Source organism: Anser brachyrhynchus (genome assembly GCF_964034855.1).
Source record: "Anser brachyrhynchus genome assembly, chromosome: 2".
NCBI classification, from domain to species: domain Eukaryota; kingdom Metazoa; phylum Chordata; class Aves; order Anseriformes; family Anatidae; genus Anser; species Anser brachyrhynchus.
In genome coordinates this window covers 119956674-119970344 of record NC_137695.1, presented here as the reverse complement: position 1 = coordinate 119970344, position 13671 = coordinate 119956674, and the positions used below count along the sequence as shown (strand labels likewise).

The following is a 13671-nucleotide window of genomic DNA, read 5'->3' as shown; positions in this document are numbered from 1 at the left end:
AAATCAAGACAAGCTTTTTTAATAAATAAAGGCTGAGGAAGAATAAGATGGTTCTGTTACGGGCTTCAGGGAAACTTGGCTGTTTTCTTTTTCCCAACATTGAAGATAAGTAGTGGCATGAGAATGAGGTTTTAAACTGGCAGCCAGGAAATATAGATTAGAAATTGGACATCAGAGCTGTGAATTCTGAAGCAAAGTTAAAATAGGTAGTGGAGGCAAAATAAACCTTTTTCTGTGTGACAGGTTGCAGTATTAGTTTTGGGGGTCATGGGTGTGATCTGTGTAAACAAGTAGGCTTGATAATTCTCCAAATCATGCCTTCTGGCTGTACTTCACTGAAGGCATGGCATGAGGCTTAATGACTTGCATATATTTCCTTTACTGTCTGACTTCTCATTTGTTCTGGTTTACTTCTTTGGTTAGTTAGTTATATGAAGTATGTAATTGTTTTTTTCTGTAAAACAACTGTTTATGTTATATCAATTACTTTCTCTATTTACCTATTAAAATGTTTCCCTCATTTTTCCATTTCTTTGATTTCATTGCATTTTATGCCCCTCTTGTAGCTGTGACTCATTTTGTACTGTAAAACTTATCAGTGAATAGTTCAGTGATCCATTCTACTTAGTCATATGTTTGTATTTTCCTAATACATCCTTTCAATTTCACTATAAAAAGCTTGAATACCTCTCTTTGGTATGAGTTATGTAATAGTATTTGGAGTAGCTGTCTATATATCTCTTTGAAAACTTTATATACCTGCTCCTTAAAAGACAAATTTTAAGTTCAAGATCCATGATTTGTTCTTTTGTTAGCATTTACAACTCAAAGTAGGTAATTTAGCATTACTTTGTGTAAATTACCTTCTCCTGCTGAAATAGAATGGATCTTTTTCCACACATTAATGGCCACATACAATTAACTTTAAAAGCAGTAATATGACTTACTTTCAATAGGCAAATTTTAGTAGTTCTTTGCAGTGTTCTACCTTACTAATAACTTAAGTATAGGGGTTCTGTGATATAACAAGACTGATGCAGTCTAATTCCTTCTGTGTGATTGTATAGCTTATTTCTGGTAGGTGTTACAGCTTATTTATATGGACACATGTTCTGTCTGCTAAGGACAGCATCTTTTACATGGAATTTATCTTTTATTAGAAAATGTAGGTAGCTCTGAACAATGTAATTTGAAGCTGATTGAGTAGAAATGTAATGAATAAATGACAGTGGAACTTGACTATTACATTCTGTGCTTCTAATTCCAGTCTTACCAATAGGCATCTCTTTGAATAAAAATTCTTAGTCAGAATGTTCCCAATATCAAAAGAAGCTGATCTAATCCAGATGCTAGCTTTTTAGATAGAAAGATGACTCCTTTTTTTTAAAGGCTTTCCTGCTCTGTACTGGTGTTGCATGAAAAGCTAAAATTATAATTCTAGATAAAATCAATTGTTTATGGCAGAGGCTCTGGGACTTGGGGTACTTAAGTGTGCCTTTTTTCTTTGAATAGTCTTTCTAGTCAGCCCTACTTAACATGGAAAATGATAAAAACAGGGGAATTAAAACTTTCTTATATTTAAGGTAGCATACTATCTAGGAGGAAAAGGGTCTGAGTGACCCAAGCTTGAATGCAGTGGTACTTGTGCTTTTCGTCTTGCATGATTGCATTACATTTACCTTGCAAGCTGGAGCCCAGTCTTTTTGTTTGAAATTCTTCTTGGTCTGCCACAGTGACACACATGAGTACTCCTCCTCTGTAGCAAGGTCAGCCCATGGCAGTTGACACCGCTAAATGTAGGTGTAAAGTAGCTATTGTTTGGTCAAGTCATACTTCTTTGGAGACATTATTTCAGGAATGGCTCAATTCTGCCTAATGGTCACTTATTTTAATAAATTGTTCCAATAAGAATTTTTCAATGATACTAGTCTGTCAAAACAGTCTGTCCTTAAAAACAAAAAACAACCTTTTATTTTCCTAGAATTTGCTAGAGAAATCGACTGAGAGAGAAACTCGCCAAGAGTATGCTCTTGCGATGATTCAGTGTAAAGTCTTAAAGCAGCTAGAGAATTTGGATCAGCAGAAATACGATGACGAAGACATAAGTGAAGATATCAAGTTTCTACTGGACAAGCTCGGTGAGAGTGTGCAAGACCTTAGGTATGTTTTAAGTATGAACTTCTCAAAAAGTGTAATTACATGGATGTTGGTAAAACTTTTTTCTCTAAAGCTGTATAATATATGGAATTATGATACTTAAATGATAGCTGATACAGAATGTACAGAGATGCTGGTTATATATAAAAGTTTCCTATTCAAAGTGAATATATGCTGGCTGAATAGAAAATAAATCTTCACTTCTGGATATATTATCTTCATAACTGATATGTGAAAACAACTTCAGAAGAGAGTTTATAGGAGTTCAAGTCTAACCTAAAGACTAATTAGCATACATCTTGCTGTCCAGGTTAACTCAAGTTTTTGCTAGTGCTCACCTAGTTCTCGCTTTTGTGCGTAAACTGAACTGCATTGTAGTTGCCATCAGAAGTTTGATTCTATGAAAGACAGGCACCAGGATCCTTGATTAGGGAAGTTAAAACCTAGAAACCATGCAAAACAGCTGACAAATTCCCGAAAACACACAGGGTTGTATGTTTTTTTTCCCTTCAGGATACCTGTTTTGGAGTGGATGGAGGGATTATGTTTTGAAGATATTTCTCTCTTACCTTTCATGGCTTTTTGTATTTTTCAGCTGAACTCTGAGACAAAGAGCAGTTCTCATGTGCTGCTGAGAGCAGTCTTCCAGTTGTGTTAAATGTATCATAACAAATGGTGCTCCAACTCTGTCTTGCTAGGCACAGGCTTTGGCGTATGGTTCAGACTCCATTCGTGGAAACAGAGCCAGTATTTCATCCAGGTCTCTTGTTCTGTAGCTCCTTCGATGAGTACAGTTCCGAGCTCAAGTCGGGAAGGCTGGAGTGGAGTCCTGTACACAAGTCTGAGAAGTTTTGGCGGGAGAACGCTGTAAGATTAAATGAGAAGAACTATGAACTACTCAAGTAGGTTTTCAAGCCTTGCATCAGAATTCTTTAATATTTTCAGTATTGAAGTGAGCCTGTATTTAATACTTTATTTCAACGTGAACATGTAGAATGACAGCAAGTCAGATCATCTTGCTGTTGTTAGAATGGATGGTCTTTACTAAGTACTTCTTTATTTTTTACTTTCTTTTTCAAAAGCTGAATTGTTTATTTGCTTTTACTGGTCAAAATGTATTGATGATAGGGGGAATATCTCTAGCTTAATCTAGCTGCAGATGTGTACAGTTGAATCTTTTATTGCTTTCATTTGAAAAACATCTATACTAATTGACATATGGTAAAAACCTTTTTTAATTACGTTTATTGTAATTTTGTGTTGTCTTGTCATTGTTCTGAGCAACGAGCTTTTTTCTTAAGTAGTTGGGGGTTGAAAGTGGTATTATTTCATGGAAAAATAAAGTTACTGAGATATATCCAGTCTGTTTTTACTTGGGACAAAGTTTGGTGTAAGTTTGTTAGATGAAGTGAAGCTGAAGCTTAAGTTTATTGTTCTTATTGGGGTCAAGGACTTATTTGCTGACTTCAGGAAGTATGCACTCAAAAGATGTCTGGGTTTTAATCTGCTGTGAGAGGTGTTAGTTCTCTACGTTGTCATCAACTGATAGTATGTGGTGATCTCTCTGGTATTCACTAAGTGCAAGACCTAACAGCAAGCAGGAGGTCAAGTGAAATATACGTGATGTTGGCAGATAGTGAACATACTGAGCTTGAACTTCGGGTGCATTTCAGTTTGCACTGAGACTTCATCAAGCCCAGTCTGATAAGTTACTTTGAAGGCACTTTCTTAGATATTTAGTATTACAGACAAAAAATTTAGCTGCTGCCAACTGCAACATGTATATAATGCTGAGACTTGGTATTTCCTGTAGTAACTGCAATACTTCTCTGTTCTTCTCTCCAGATTTTGGGGTGGTTTAGTTAGATGTATTGTGCTTGTGCTAACATAAAGACAGTGATCTACAATTAAAAAAAAAAAAGAAAACTTAACAGCAAAAACAAACAATAACATAAGAAATGTGGAGAGATTCTTGTATTGAAGAATCTCTCATGTTGTAAGGCAAACAATCCTCTTTTTACTACAAGCACCATCATTTTATTTTCCCTTACCTGCCATCTTACTCTTTTTCTAACTCTAATAAACTTACTGTTGACCTTACTGTTCTTTTTGCCTTCCACCATGACTGACTTCTTAAGCAAGTGATGCTGGACTTTTTGAAATTTAGTAAATGCTTTTAATAATTCTGTTAATGAAGGCCAGGTCTCTATTGTTTTAAATGCAACTACATATTTGAAGAAAGTTCTGCTTTACTGTTTGTGCGACTAGTAGCGTCATTTTTGTTTGCCAGCTTTATTATTTTATCAGTTTGTGGGGGGAGGAGGGAAGCCACAAAAAATCAAAACAAACTGGGACTTGTTTGTTTCCTAGAATCCTGACAAAACTTCTAGAGGTTTCTGATGATCCACAAGTGCTGGCTGTAGCTGCTCATGATGTGGGGGAATATGTGCGACACTATCCCCGTGGGAAACGGTAAGAAAAATGCTAATATGCTTAACATTTGGCTACTATATACTTTACCTGATTTTTTTCTAATTTATATTAAAATATGCTACATAGGGTTTGCAGGTGATGACTTAAGTGTAATTCATTGGGAAGGTGTTACAGATAGGTTCCCTCCACTGCTAAGGGATTCTAAAATATATGAAATCGAAGACCTAGTTTGTGTTTTCCTATGTCTAAAGCAGTCTTGAATAAGTTTTTCAGACTAAAGCAGCAGATGTGCATGGGAAGAAATTAGAATAGCTATTTAATCATCATAGTTTTTTTGCCCTCAGTAACTGTTGGACTGTAAATATTGCACTTAGAATAATGATGGGTTATTTCCACAAGGATTAAGTCTATTTTGTGACTTAAAACCATCAAAAAGATTTTTGTCACAAACAACTGGCATTGTAACTTCAGTGGGGTTAGCACAGACTCAGTTGTCATGTTATTTTTACCGTGTCTTCGTTTGCCTATACAAATAAAAATTTTAGTTGAAAATGTTGATGTATTTAAACCTGAATTCTAGTCAAAATATACAGACACTACTATATATGCTTTGCTTTATTTTAAAACTCTGTGAGCAAAGAAATTACTTGCTGAATAATTGCATCTCTAAAGAAAAGAGACTACTGAAGCAGAAAGTGACCTTTCAGTTTTGTAGAAATCATGCTCATCAGTCACCAAGGGGACGTGTGACTTAATTTCTGTAGCAATGAAGCTGTCAGGTTTTGCTTTCTGCATAGGATTTAACAGGGAAGATGGCATGGTTTTCTAGGCATGTTGGAAACGGCATGAACATTTCTTGTGTAGACTGCTATCTTGACATTAGCAGAATCATGAAGACCAGACTGCAACTTGATGCCATATGCTTGAAAGACTTGCTCAAAGACTCACAGACTTTGTATAAGCAACTTGAACTGAAGGTATTTTTAGATAATTGGAACAAACTAACTGTGTCTACTAAGAAAAATCAGGTGTTCAGTATTCCACTTAGACTGAGAAGTGCTGTGTATTTGCTGATTAGCTCCTGTGTCTTCCAAAAGAGATTTATGACAAGTGGTGTTGGAGTGGAGGCAATATATCTTCTAAGGTGGAAACACTGCTGCCTGCAAGGAGGCAAAGCTGAAGGATTAGTACTGAATATTCCTGTTTCAAGCTGCCCTGTCTGAAACAATTTTATTAGATAGCTGCATAATCCTTAAGCAGCTTGCATGCATATTCAAGTGTAGTATAATGCTTGGTCTAGTACAGCCGTGCAGTTGCTGGACTGAAGCTGTGAAGTCAAATGAGTGGACGAACAGAACCTGTATCTCTGCTTCTGGTTGGGAAAACGTACTCCTGGTGGGACCTCAGCTCTGCTCAGCTGCTATAGTACCTTCCTCCTGGGCTGGTAAACCTATCCAGAAGCGTATCCTTCTTCAAAAGGAGTGATCACTGGCAAATGACAAGTGTCCTCAATACCATTCTAATCCACATTCTTTTATCACGTTATACTTCAATTGTCTTCTACATACAGACCTAGATTATTTAGGTTTGTGTTCTGAAGGACAAACTAAAATGCCTGTTTCTTTTAAGGAATTTCATTGTAATCCAACGAGTTCACGTTAAACAATTTTAGGGCTAAAAGCTTAAAATACCAAAGGACTGTGTGTCAGTTCTCATTGAGAAGTCCGTTTCTTAGCGTCGTGGTATTTGGTATATAGCTATTTACTGCTCCCGTGCTTGGTTGGCATTTCACACTTTCATTGTGTGACTCACTGGGAGAATGGATGCTCGTCAATGGTTTAGAAGAGAGAATTCAAACGTCTTAAATAAATTTTTCTTCTAAGTGTTTAACCTTATCTCTTAAATGGATCCTCTTTAAGCCTTTGAAGGTTGAAGTGGATGATTAAATCCTGAAACTTTTTGAGTTTACCAGCTGCATGCGGCAGAGACTCAGGAGTTAAAAGGTCACCGACCTTCCTCTGTCTGACAATAGAAAATATTTTTTAAGTCAAATGCTACATTTTTGTTTGACTGTTCTCTAATGATGTCAGCTTACATGATTTTAACTTGCCTTTAATATTCTTCATCATAGTGCAGACTCTTAAGGCTGTACCACTGGGGGCTTCTAATAAGAGTCAGTAGTATGTGTTTGCTGAGAATATAACAGCAGAAATAAGTATGTGATGTTTGCTGTCATTAAAATAAGCACAGATTAAACATCAGCCTCCACTACAGTTTGCATATGGCTCAGGAGTTATCACTGTGTAATGTTGTTTACAGTCACCCCACCTCTGAAATTGCCTCTAATATCCAAGAAATTGACACCTCAAGCTTTTCCCTTCTTTGTCTCGTGGTTCAGAGACAGGTTGGTTGCTTTTCCCTTTTTCACTTTAGTCTGTTTTTAGATATACATTGTAGATTTCATATTAATATATTTTGCTTTAACAGTCTAATCTGTTCTCATTTATTTTTTTTCCTCCTCTTTAAAACTTAAAACATAAAACTTGTTTAAATTGCCCCCATCTTGTTGTAGTGCACTGTTGTTATTGGGAAGAGTCTCTGCAGAAGATGTACCAAGATTGTAACTGGCCAATTGAGCTCTATTTTACTTTAAAATGGCTAGAAGTTGAGGGGAGGGAAAACAACTTAAAAATAGCGTGTTGAGCAGGTTAGGAACTTGAAGCAATAAGCTTTACTGTGAACCTTCCTCATTAGTTGCTTACCTTTCAGACTAAAACATGTAGCTGGGAAGCGATTTGTACAATTAGGAAGTGTTGTGCAAGGGCAGTAACACCATTCTTGGGCTCTTCGTATTCTCAGCCATAATGTCAGTGGTTGTCCTGTCATCTAAAATACTTCCATTTGATCATAGGTTTTTATCTTTTCATTTGATTCTTGCATGCTCCTTGCAAAAGGAAGGCTTTGAGTTTCTTGCCCCTTTTACCTCCTTTAACTTCCTGAAAATTAAGTGTTTAAATCAGTCCTGTAATGGGGAAAAGGGTCTTGATTACGTTTCATAGGCTTGTATTTGTGTGCAGTGGTTTTAGACTTAACTTGACAGAAATATGAGAAATCCGAAGTCAGGAATACAGGTTTGATGAATTCATCTTGTTACTAATAACTTAGAGAATTCTTGGTGAGGATTTTCTGGCTTAAAGCAACTGCACTTTTCTGAATCTGCGCCTTTTGTATGAAACATCCATGTGTTTTAATGCTGTTGGGAAATAATATTCCCTGGGGTTTCTCGGATAGTTTTTGTGTGAGTGATGAAATAAGGATTTTTTCATCTCTGTTTTGTCTTTATACTGCTTTGCAGTTTACAAAAACACGGTGTGTTGTGCAGTAGTAATGCATTAATTTGGCCATACAAAAAAAAACAAACAGAGCTAATGCAAGATTAGAATATCAGGGTAGCGTTGAGTAATGTTATTGATAGCCACTTAATGGAATTATGTTTAACTACTTAGTGATGTGTAAGAGAACCAATCTGAAAAAAAAAAAACAACCTACAACACTGTGCAACTTGGTGAGTAATCAGTTTACACATTCCTTGCAAATTTTCTCCAAGCTATTATGACAGACTAGAATGCTGCATGTAATATCATCTGGATGCAGCCTTTTCTAGGTGTATGTATGTTGCTGTCTAATTTATTTATGAAGCAATTTATTCATGATATGATACAAGGCCTCATCAGCTTTTGGTATGGGATTTGGTGTAGATATTAAGGTCTGGCTGAGCACTATGAAATCTGTGGTAAGAGATGCAGCTTTAACTATTTTTTTCTTGGAAATTGTAATTGTTAGCAGCCAGTTCAGCATCTTACACAAAATAACTGTGGCTCAATATAGTACAGTTTGTGTGGCAAAAAGCCCTGTGAGCAGTACCAGTTTGTCGATAAATGCCATGAAGATTAGGCTTGATCTTTAGGTATTGATATACCTAGCACAGTAAGCAGTGCTGGACTGGATTAGACACTCATTATTGAAAAAAAAAAAAAAGGGTCACCTGGATATCATCAATTAATAGAGGGTGCTACCTCCCCCTAAATAATACTTGATAGTGCTGTACCCTGCCAACCTTCTCAAGGCAATATTGAATTCTTTAGCAAGCTGGGTAAAGTAAATGACCCTTCCTGTGAAGAGGGCTTCCTGCTGGATGGATGTTTTATTCCAAAATTTATGGTAGTGGTAGCAAACCTTTGTTCTGATGTTGTGGATTGTCCAAAAAATATAATTTCAGTAGGTAGTATGAGAGTTCTGCATTGGTAACATGTCAAATAGGATGTATATGTTAGGAAATAAATACTTCTAATAAAATAATTAGAATACTGTGTTACTTTAACTTCTAATGCCCTGAACATGAAATGGTTGGATGGGAGAGCTACCCAGGAGCTAAGTAATGTGAAAAAACCTGTTCTTCTGTCTTTCAGAGTGATTGAACAACTTGGTGGTAAACAGCTAGTAATGAACCATATGCACCATGAGGACCAACAAGTTCGTTACAATGCACTGCTGGCTGTGCAGAAGCTGATGGTTCACAACTGGTATGTGAGGCTTGTTTAATATACTGCTAACAGTAAGAGATGTTGGGCTATAAAGAGAAATCAAAACCAATTTCTTTAAGGGTGGTGGGTGAGAATAACACTTTAATATGGTGAAACTGCACTTGTTAAACAATAGAGTAATGTGGATAGTTCAGAAAAGGTTCTTCACCAAGAAGGAACAGGCCAAGGAAGTGGTCACGGCACCGAGCCTGAAGTTCAGGAAGCATTTAGACAACACTCTCTGACATCTGGTTTGACTTTTTGGGTGGTCCTGTGTGGAGCCAGGAGCTGGACTTGTCTACGATGCTGATGTGTAGGATCTTAGCTGCATTCTCTGTATGTTTTTATTGCTGTTGAATGTAGTAACTTGACCTTATGGGACCGAAGTAATAAGTAATTCGGTTCAGTGAATTTCTGGACTTAGTTGAACTACTTAATGCTTAATATGAGCTGCAATTCAGGCTTGCAAAACTATAAAGTCTTAAAAATGGTAAGAATGTCCATAGGCATCCTGAAAACCTTACTAGTCTTGGCTGATGTAGTTGTAAGAATTGGTACTTCAAATATTTAAGTAACAGTTGTTTTTGTAAAGTGGATGCTTGACTGTTCTCTTGCACTGTTGTTCTTTGCTGTGATCTCTTCCGTCTCTTTACACTGGTATTTTTCTGTTTCCATTTTAAGGGATGTAAGTGCAGTTTTTCTTGAGCCCACGGAGTACAAAGGCTTTTGGGCTGGCTGGTTAGTTGAAGTTGAAAACCACTCACCAGATTCTCTTCCATCGTTTGTCTAGAATAGCATTTGAAGTGAGGCTTTCCATTTCATTGCTTGTCAACTAGTTCCCTAATAAAGCTCCAAAAATCTTCAAGTCTTGGAGTGTTCTGCCACAGAACTTGCTGGTGCGTCACACCGCCTCTCCAGTGCCTCACCTATAAAGGTCCTGTTCTGTGCTGAAGAGCTGACTTTCTGGAACACTTCAGTGATTGCATACCTAATCAGCATGGCAGGTTATGTTGAAGTTATGCTAAACATAAAGCATGGAGAGTTAAAAATACTGATTAGGATTTCTTAATCTGATTATTACTTAATATTTAACCAAAGCTCATATTTCCAATCTGGCGTTACCTTATAGAAGGATAAAATGCAGCAGTGTATCTGAGTACGTCAGAACACAGATGTGAAGACAAACAACTATTTTAATTTTGACCTTAACCATTTTATTTCTAAAAGACTGGTTCTTGGAATCACCTATAAATTCTATTGGGTGTTCTTGTGTGTTTTTTTTAAATGCTGATTAGTGATAAGAGTGTGAAAGTGGTAAGGGGAAGGAATTTTCCCAAGTATGTTCTGTAAGGTTCTTTGTGACCTACTTTCTGTAGAAGACAGGCTATCAAGGGTGACAGAAGCCTCCTGACCCCTTTCCCTGCAAAGTATCTTCATTAAACAGTGCTAGTTTCTTCCCTTTCTTTTTGAAGTATTTGGTTTTCTAACTCACATGCGTATTATAAAACTCATGTTGTCCTGCTTCTTCCTTTCATACTATGGGCAGCCTCCTAAAACAGAGAAACACTTAAATGTTTAAATTATGTACTACAACAAATCCAGAGTGAATGTCCTCTGCCTGTAAGGACAACTTTGGTAAATAACATTCAATTTCCAAGTGTGTGGAGATGGAGATGAGGTGTGGTGATGTGCAACCTAATCTGAGTGCAGTGCTGTGAATTGCACTCCACCCTGCTTGGCTGTGTTTAGCAGTATTTTTTTTCTTACTTTATGCTGTTTTGATATATTTGAAACATGCTTAGTATCATAAATTCTATATTGCTAAATAGAGATCACAACATGGAAGGGCTAGTTACTGAATTTGTCTTCTACGGGAGGAAAGGTCGGTCTTGCCATGTGTTCTGATGCCTTGACAAATCTGGTAATAAAAATGTTAATCTTTGGTCTTTCTCCAGCGTGTACCTCATTGGCAATGGAAGTTTTCCTGGATGCCTAGCCTGGCTTTTCTCATTTTCAACTTGAGTACTAATTTTAAATATATAAAATCTGCTATTCTGGATTAGTCTTGGCTCTTTTTATCGCGTGAACACTTCACCCCTTGCTTTTCTTTCCCAGCTTGTGAACCTTTAGACTTGAGAATGAGGGATTGCAGTTAAATCTCATTTCAGATCTCCAGAGGTGTCAACAGAAAATTTGTTAGCACCATTTTCAGATTTGTATTGTCATCTCTCAAGGGAATTTTTTTAATGCTTATTGGAAGGAGTCTCTGGGAGTGATTTGTCCTTGGCTCATCCATTACAAGGAGAACACTTTGGCAATGATATTGGATAGCTTATGTTAGAGAAGTGACGCATTGTTTGTACGTAGGAAGATAAATTTGTCTTGGTATAGGTTTGGGTTTTGATATGAATCGGGAGCTCTTCAGTTTCGTAGCTTATTTGGGGAGGAGAGAGAACTTAACTCAGTTCTTGAGTCTTTAATTGCTTCGTAGTGCAGTTCAAGTGCCTACTTGTTTAGACTTGTTTAGCTTTGTTTTGTCATAATATGGATTAATTGGCATTGCCAAAGTTTTGCTTACCTTGCTCTTCAGAGTTGGGGAAACAATAAGCATTTTTTCACTTGCTTCTATGTCTTTTGGAGTTCCAGTTATTTCTCTTGAGGCAATTATTTTTCCTTGAATTTAATTTGTGTGATACAACCCTGCATTACTATTTGTGATGCATGCATGACAGAAGCGGTGTGATTCTTCCTAGATCTGGAGCCTAATGGAGAAGGACAAGAAAATAAAGGCTTGCACCAGGCCTTGAAAACTTCTAGTACCTGAGTGGAGAGTGTCATGAAGCAGCTGAAGAGGCATTCTGCTTAGAACACAGCTGTATCATTAGGCTGCTAATAACTCAACTTGAAGACAATTAACTTCTAAGTAATTTGAATAGTTCATTACAGGCTGCTCAGCTGGCTTTTCCTTAGGGGATTTTAAGTCAGGGATAAATGGAGAAGAAATCAGACTGTCAGGCATTCTGTTTAATGGCAAAACTTCCTTGGCAGAGGCAGCAACTGCTGTCAGTTTTTCTGATGAGGTAAATTCAGGTGAAATATTCTGGTTACATTTGCATGTTAAATGGTCATGCATTTGATGAAACAGGTAGTGAAGGTATCATTAGCATTGCTCAATATCTTTAAATGGTGACTTATTCTGTGCTTTAATTTCACTTACCTGTGTGTTTAGTCCTGGCACTGCTGATGATAAAAGCCTGTTACCGGCAGATGAGGGAGTTTGGAATGGAAGTTATGGTGTGGGTTTTTCTACTGTCCTGTTCAATTTATGCCTTCTCTGTGCGTGAGAAGCGTCTTTGTTTTTGATGGTGTTCAGAAGCAATGGCCAACTTGACCATCCAACTTGACCATCCAACTTGACCATCCAACTTGACCATCCAACTTGACCATCCAACTTGACCATTCTAGTAATAGGTACTGGTTTGGGGAACCTATTGCTGGAGTGATGTTTTCATGATGCAGAATAAAAAAAAATCAAATTAAGTTCTAAAGTGACAGGACTTACATGTGTCCCTCACGGCATAACACTTTAACAGTCGAACTCGATGATCCTGAAGGTCTCTTCCAACCTAGATGATTTATTTTCCCAACTGTACAGATTGTGTGCTAAGTCGAGTGCTCTGCTGCTGTAGGAGGGAGGGTGGAGGGCTGACAAGTGGAGGTTACATGGGTGTACTTTTTATGGCAAGGGAGTAACTGGCCTGTTGTCAGCTGAGATGTGCCACTTGTGCTCTTTGTTCATGCAAGTGTGAAGTAAAATGTGGTAGCTTATCCTCTGTAGGCGAAACTTTCTTCAGTTTTCATGCAAGAGCTGAAATCACGGTGAATCTGGCTGCAAGCTTGTTTTTCCTGTGGCTGAGTCAAGGTAATGGCTGAACTGGTAGCATCTTTGGCAATAGCTCCTGTTGAAAAAAAGTACTGAACTGTGCTGCATCTTTCTACTCATGCCTTAGTAGCGAGCTGCTGTTAGTGAGTGATTGCATCTCTTACCTCTGGGCTCAGGTGTGATGCCTGGTCTACCCAGGGACCTTTTACCTGCGTGGGCTCTGAGCTAGAAACCTCTTTCAAATGAATAGGCTTTTCAAATAAAATGTGATTCAGTGAATAGGCATCAATGTGCAGAGTATGAGGACAGAGGATGCTGAACAATGGGAGTTAGGATGTGTCAATGGTGCACAATCAAGTATGGTATTGGAAATAAAATTAACAAATGGCATAATGAAGGAAGCAACACATTCAGGTAAGTTTTGAATATGCAACAGATTCATGTGCTATTTTCAGAGTGCACATCCCAGACAAAATTACTTGCTTCTCATCTTTTAAAATGACTAGGTATGCGGAGAGACAGTAATAAAAAATCTGAAACTGCCTAGAATTTGCAGTATGCTATATTTAGAAGGTGTTGTTCTAGAGCTAGCACTGAACACGCAGCATGTCATTA

General features: G+C 37.5%; 1 protein-coding gene across 2 annotated transcripts in view; it reads left to right on the top strand.

Annotated features, from left to right (window-relative positions):
- ATP6V1H (ATPase H+ transporting V1 subunit H) overlaps positions 1-13671 on the top strand; it is a 40590-nt gene that overhangs the window by 20832 nt on the left and 6087 nt on the right. For both annotated transcript variants that reach the window (XM_080581169.1, XM_080581170.1), the window contains exons 10-13: positions 1982-2160; positions 2934-3059; positions 4528-4629; positions 9060-9173. In XM_080581169.1, coding sequence (XP_080437295.1) covers positions 1982-2160; positions 2934-3059; positions 4528-4629; positions 9060-9173 — 521 coding nt within the window. The remainder of the gene's footprint in view (positions 1-1981; positions 2161-2933; positions 3060-4527; positions 4630-9059; positions 9174-13671) is intronic.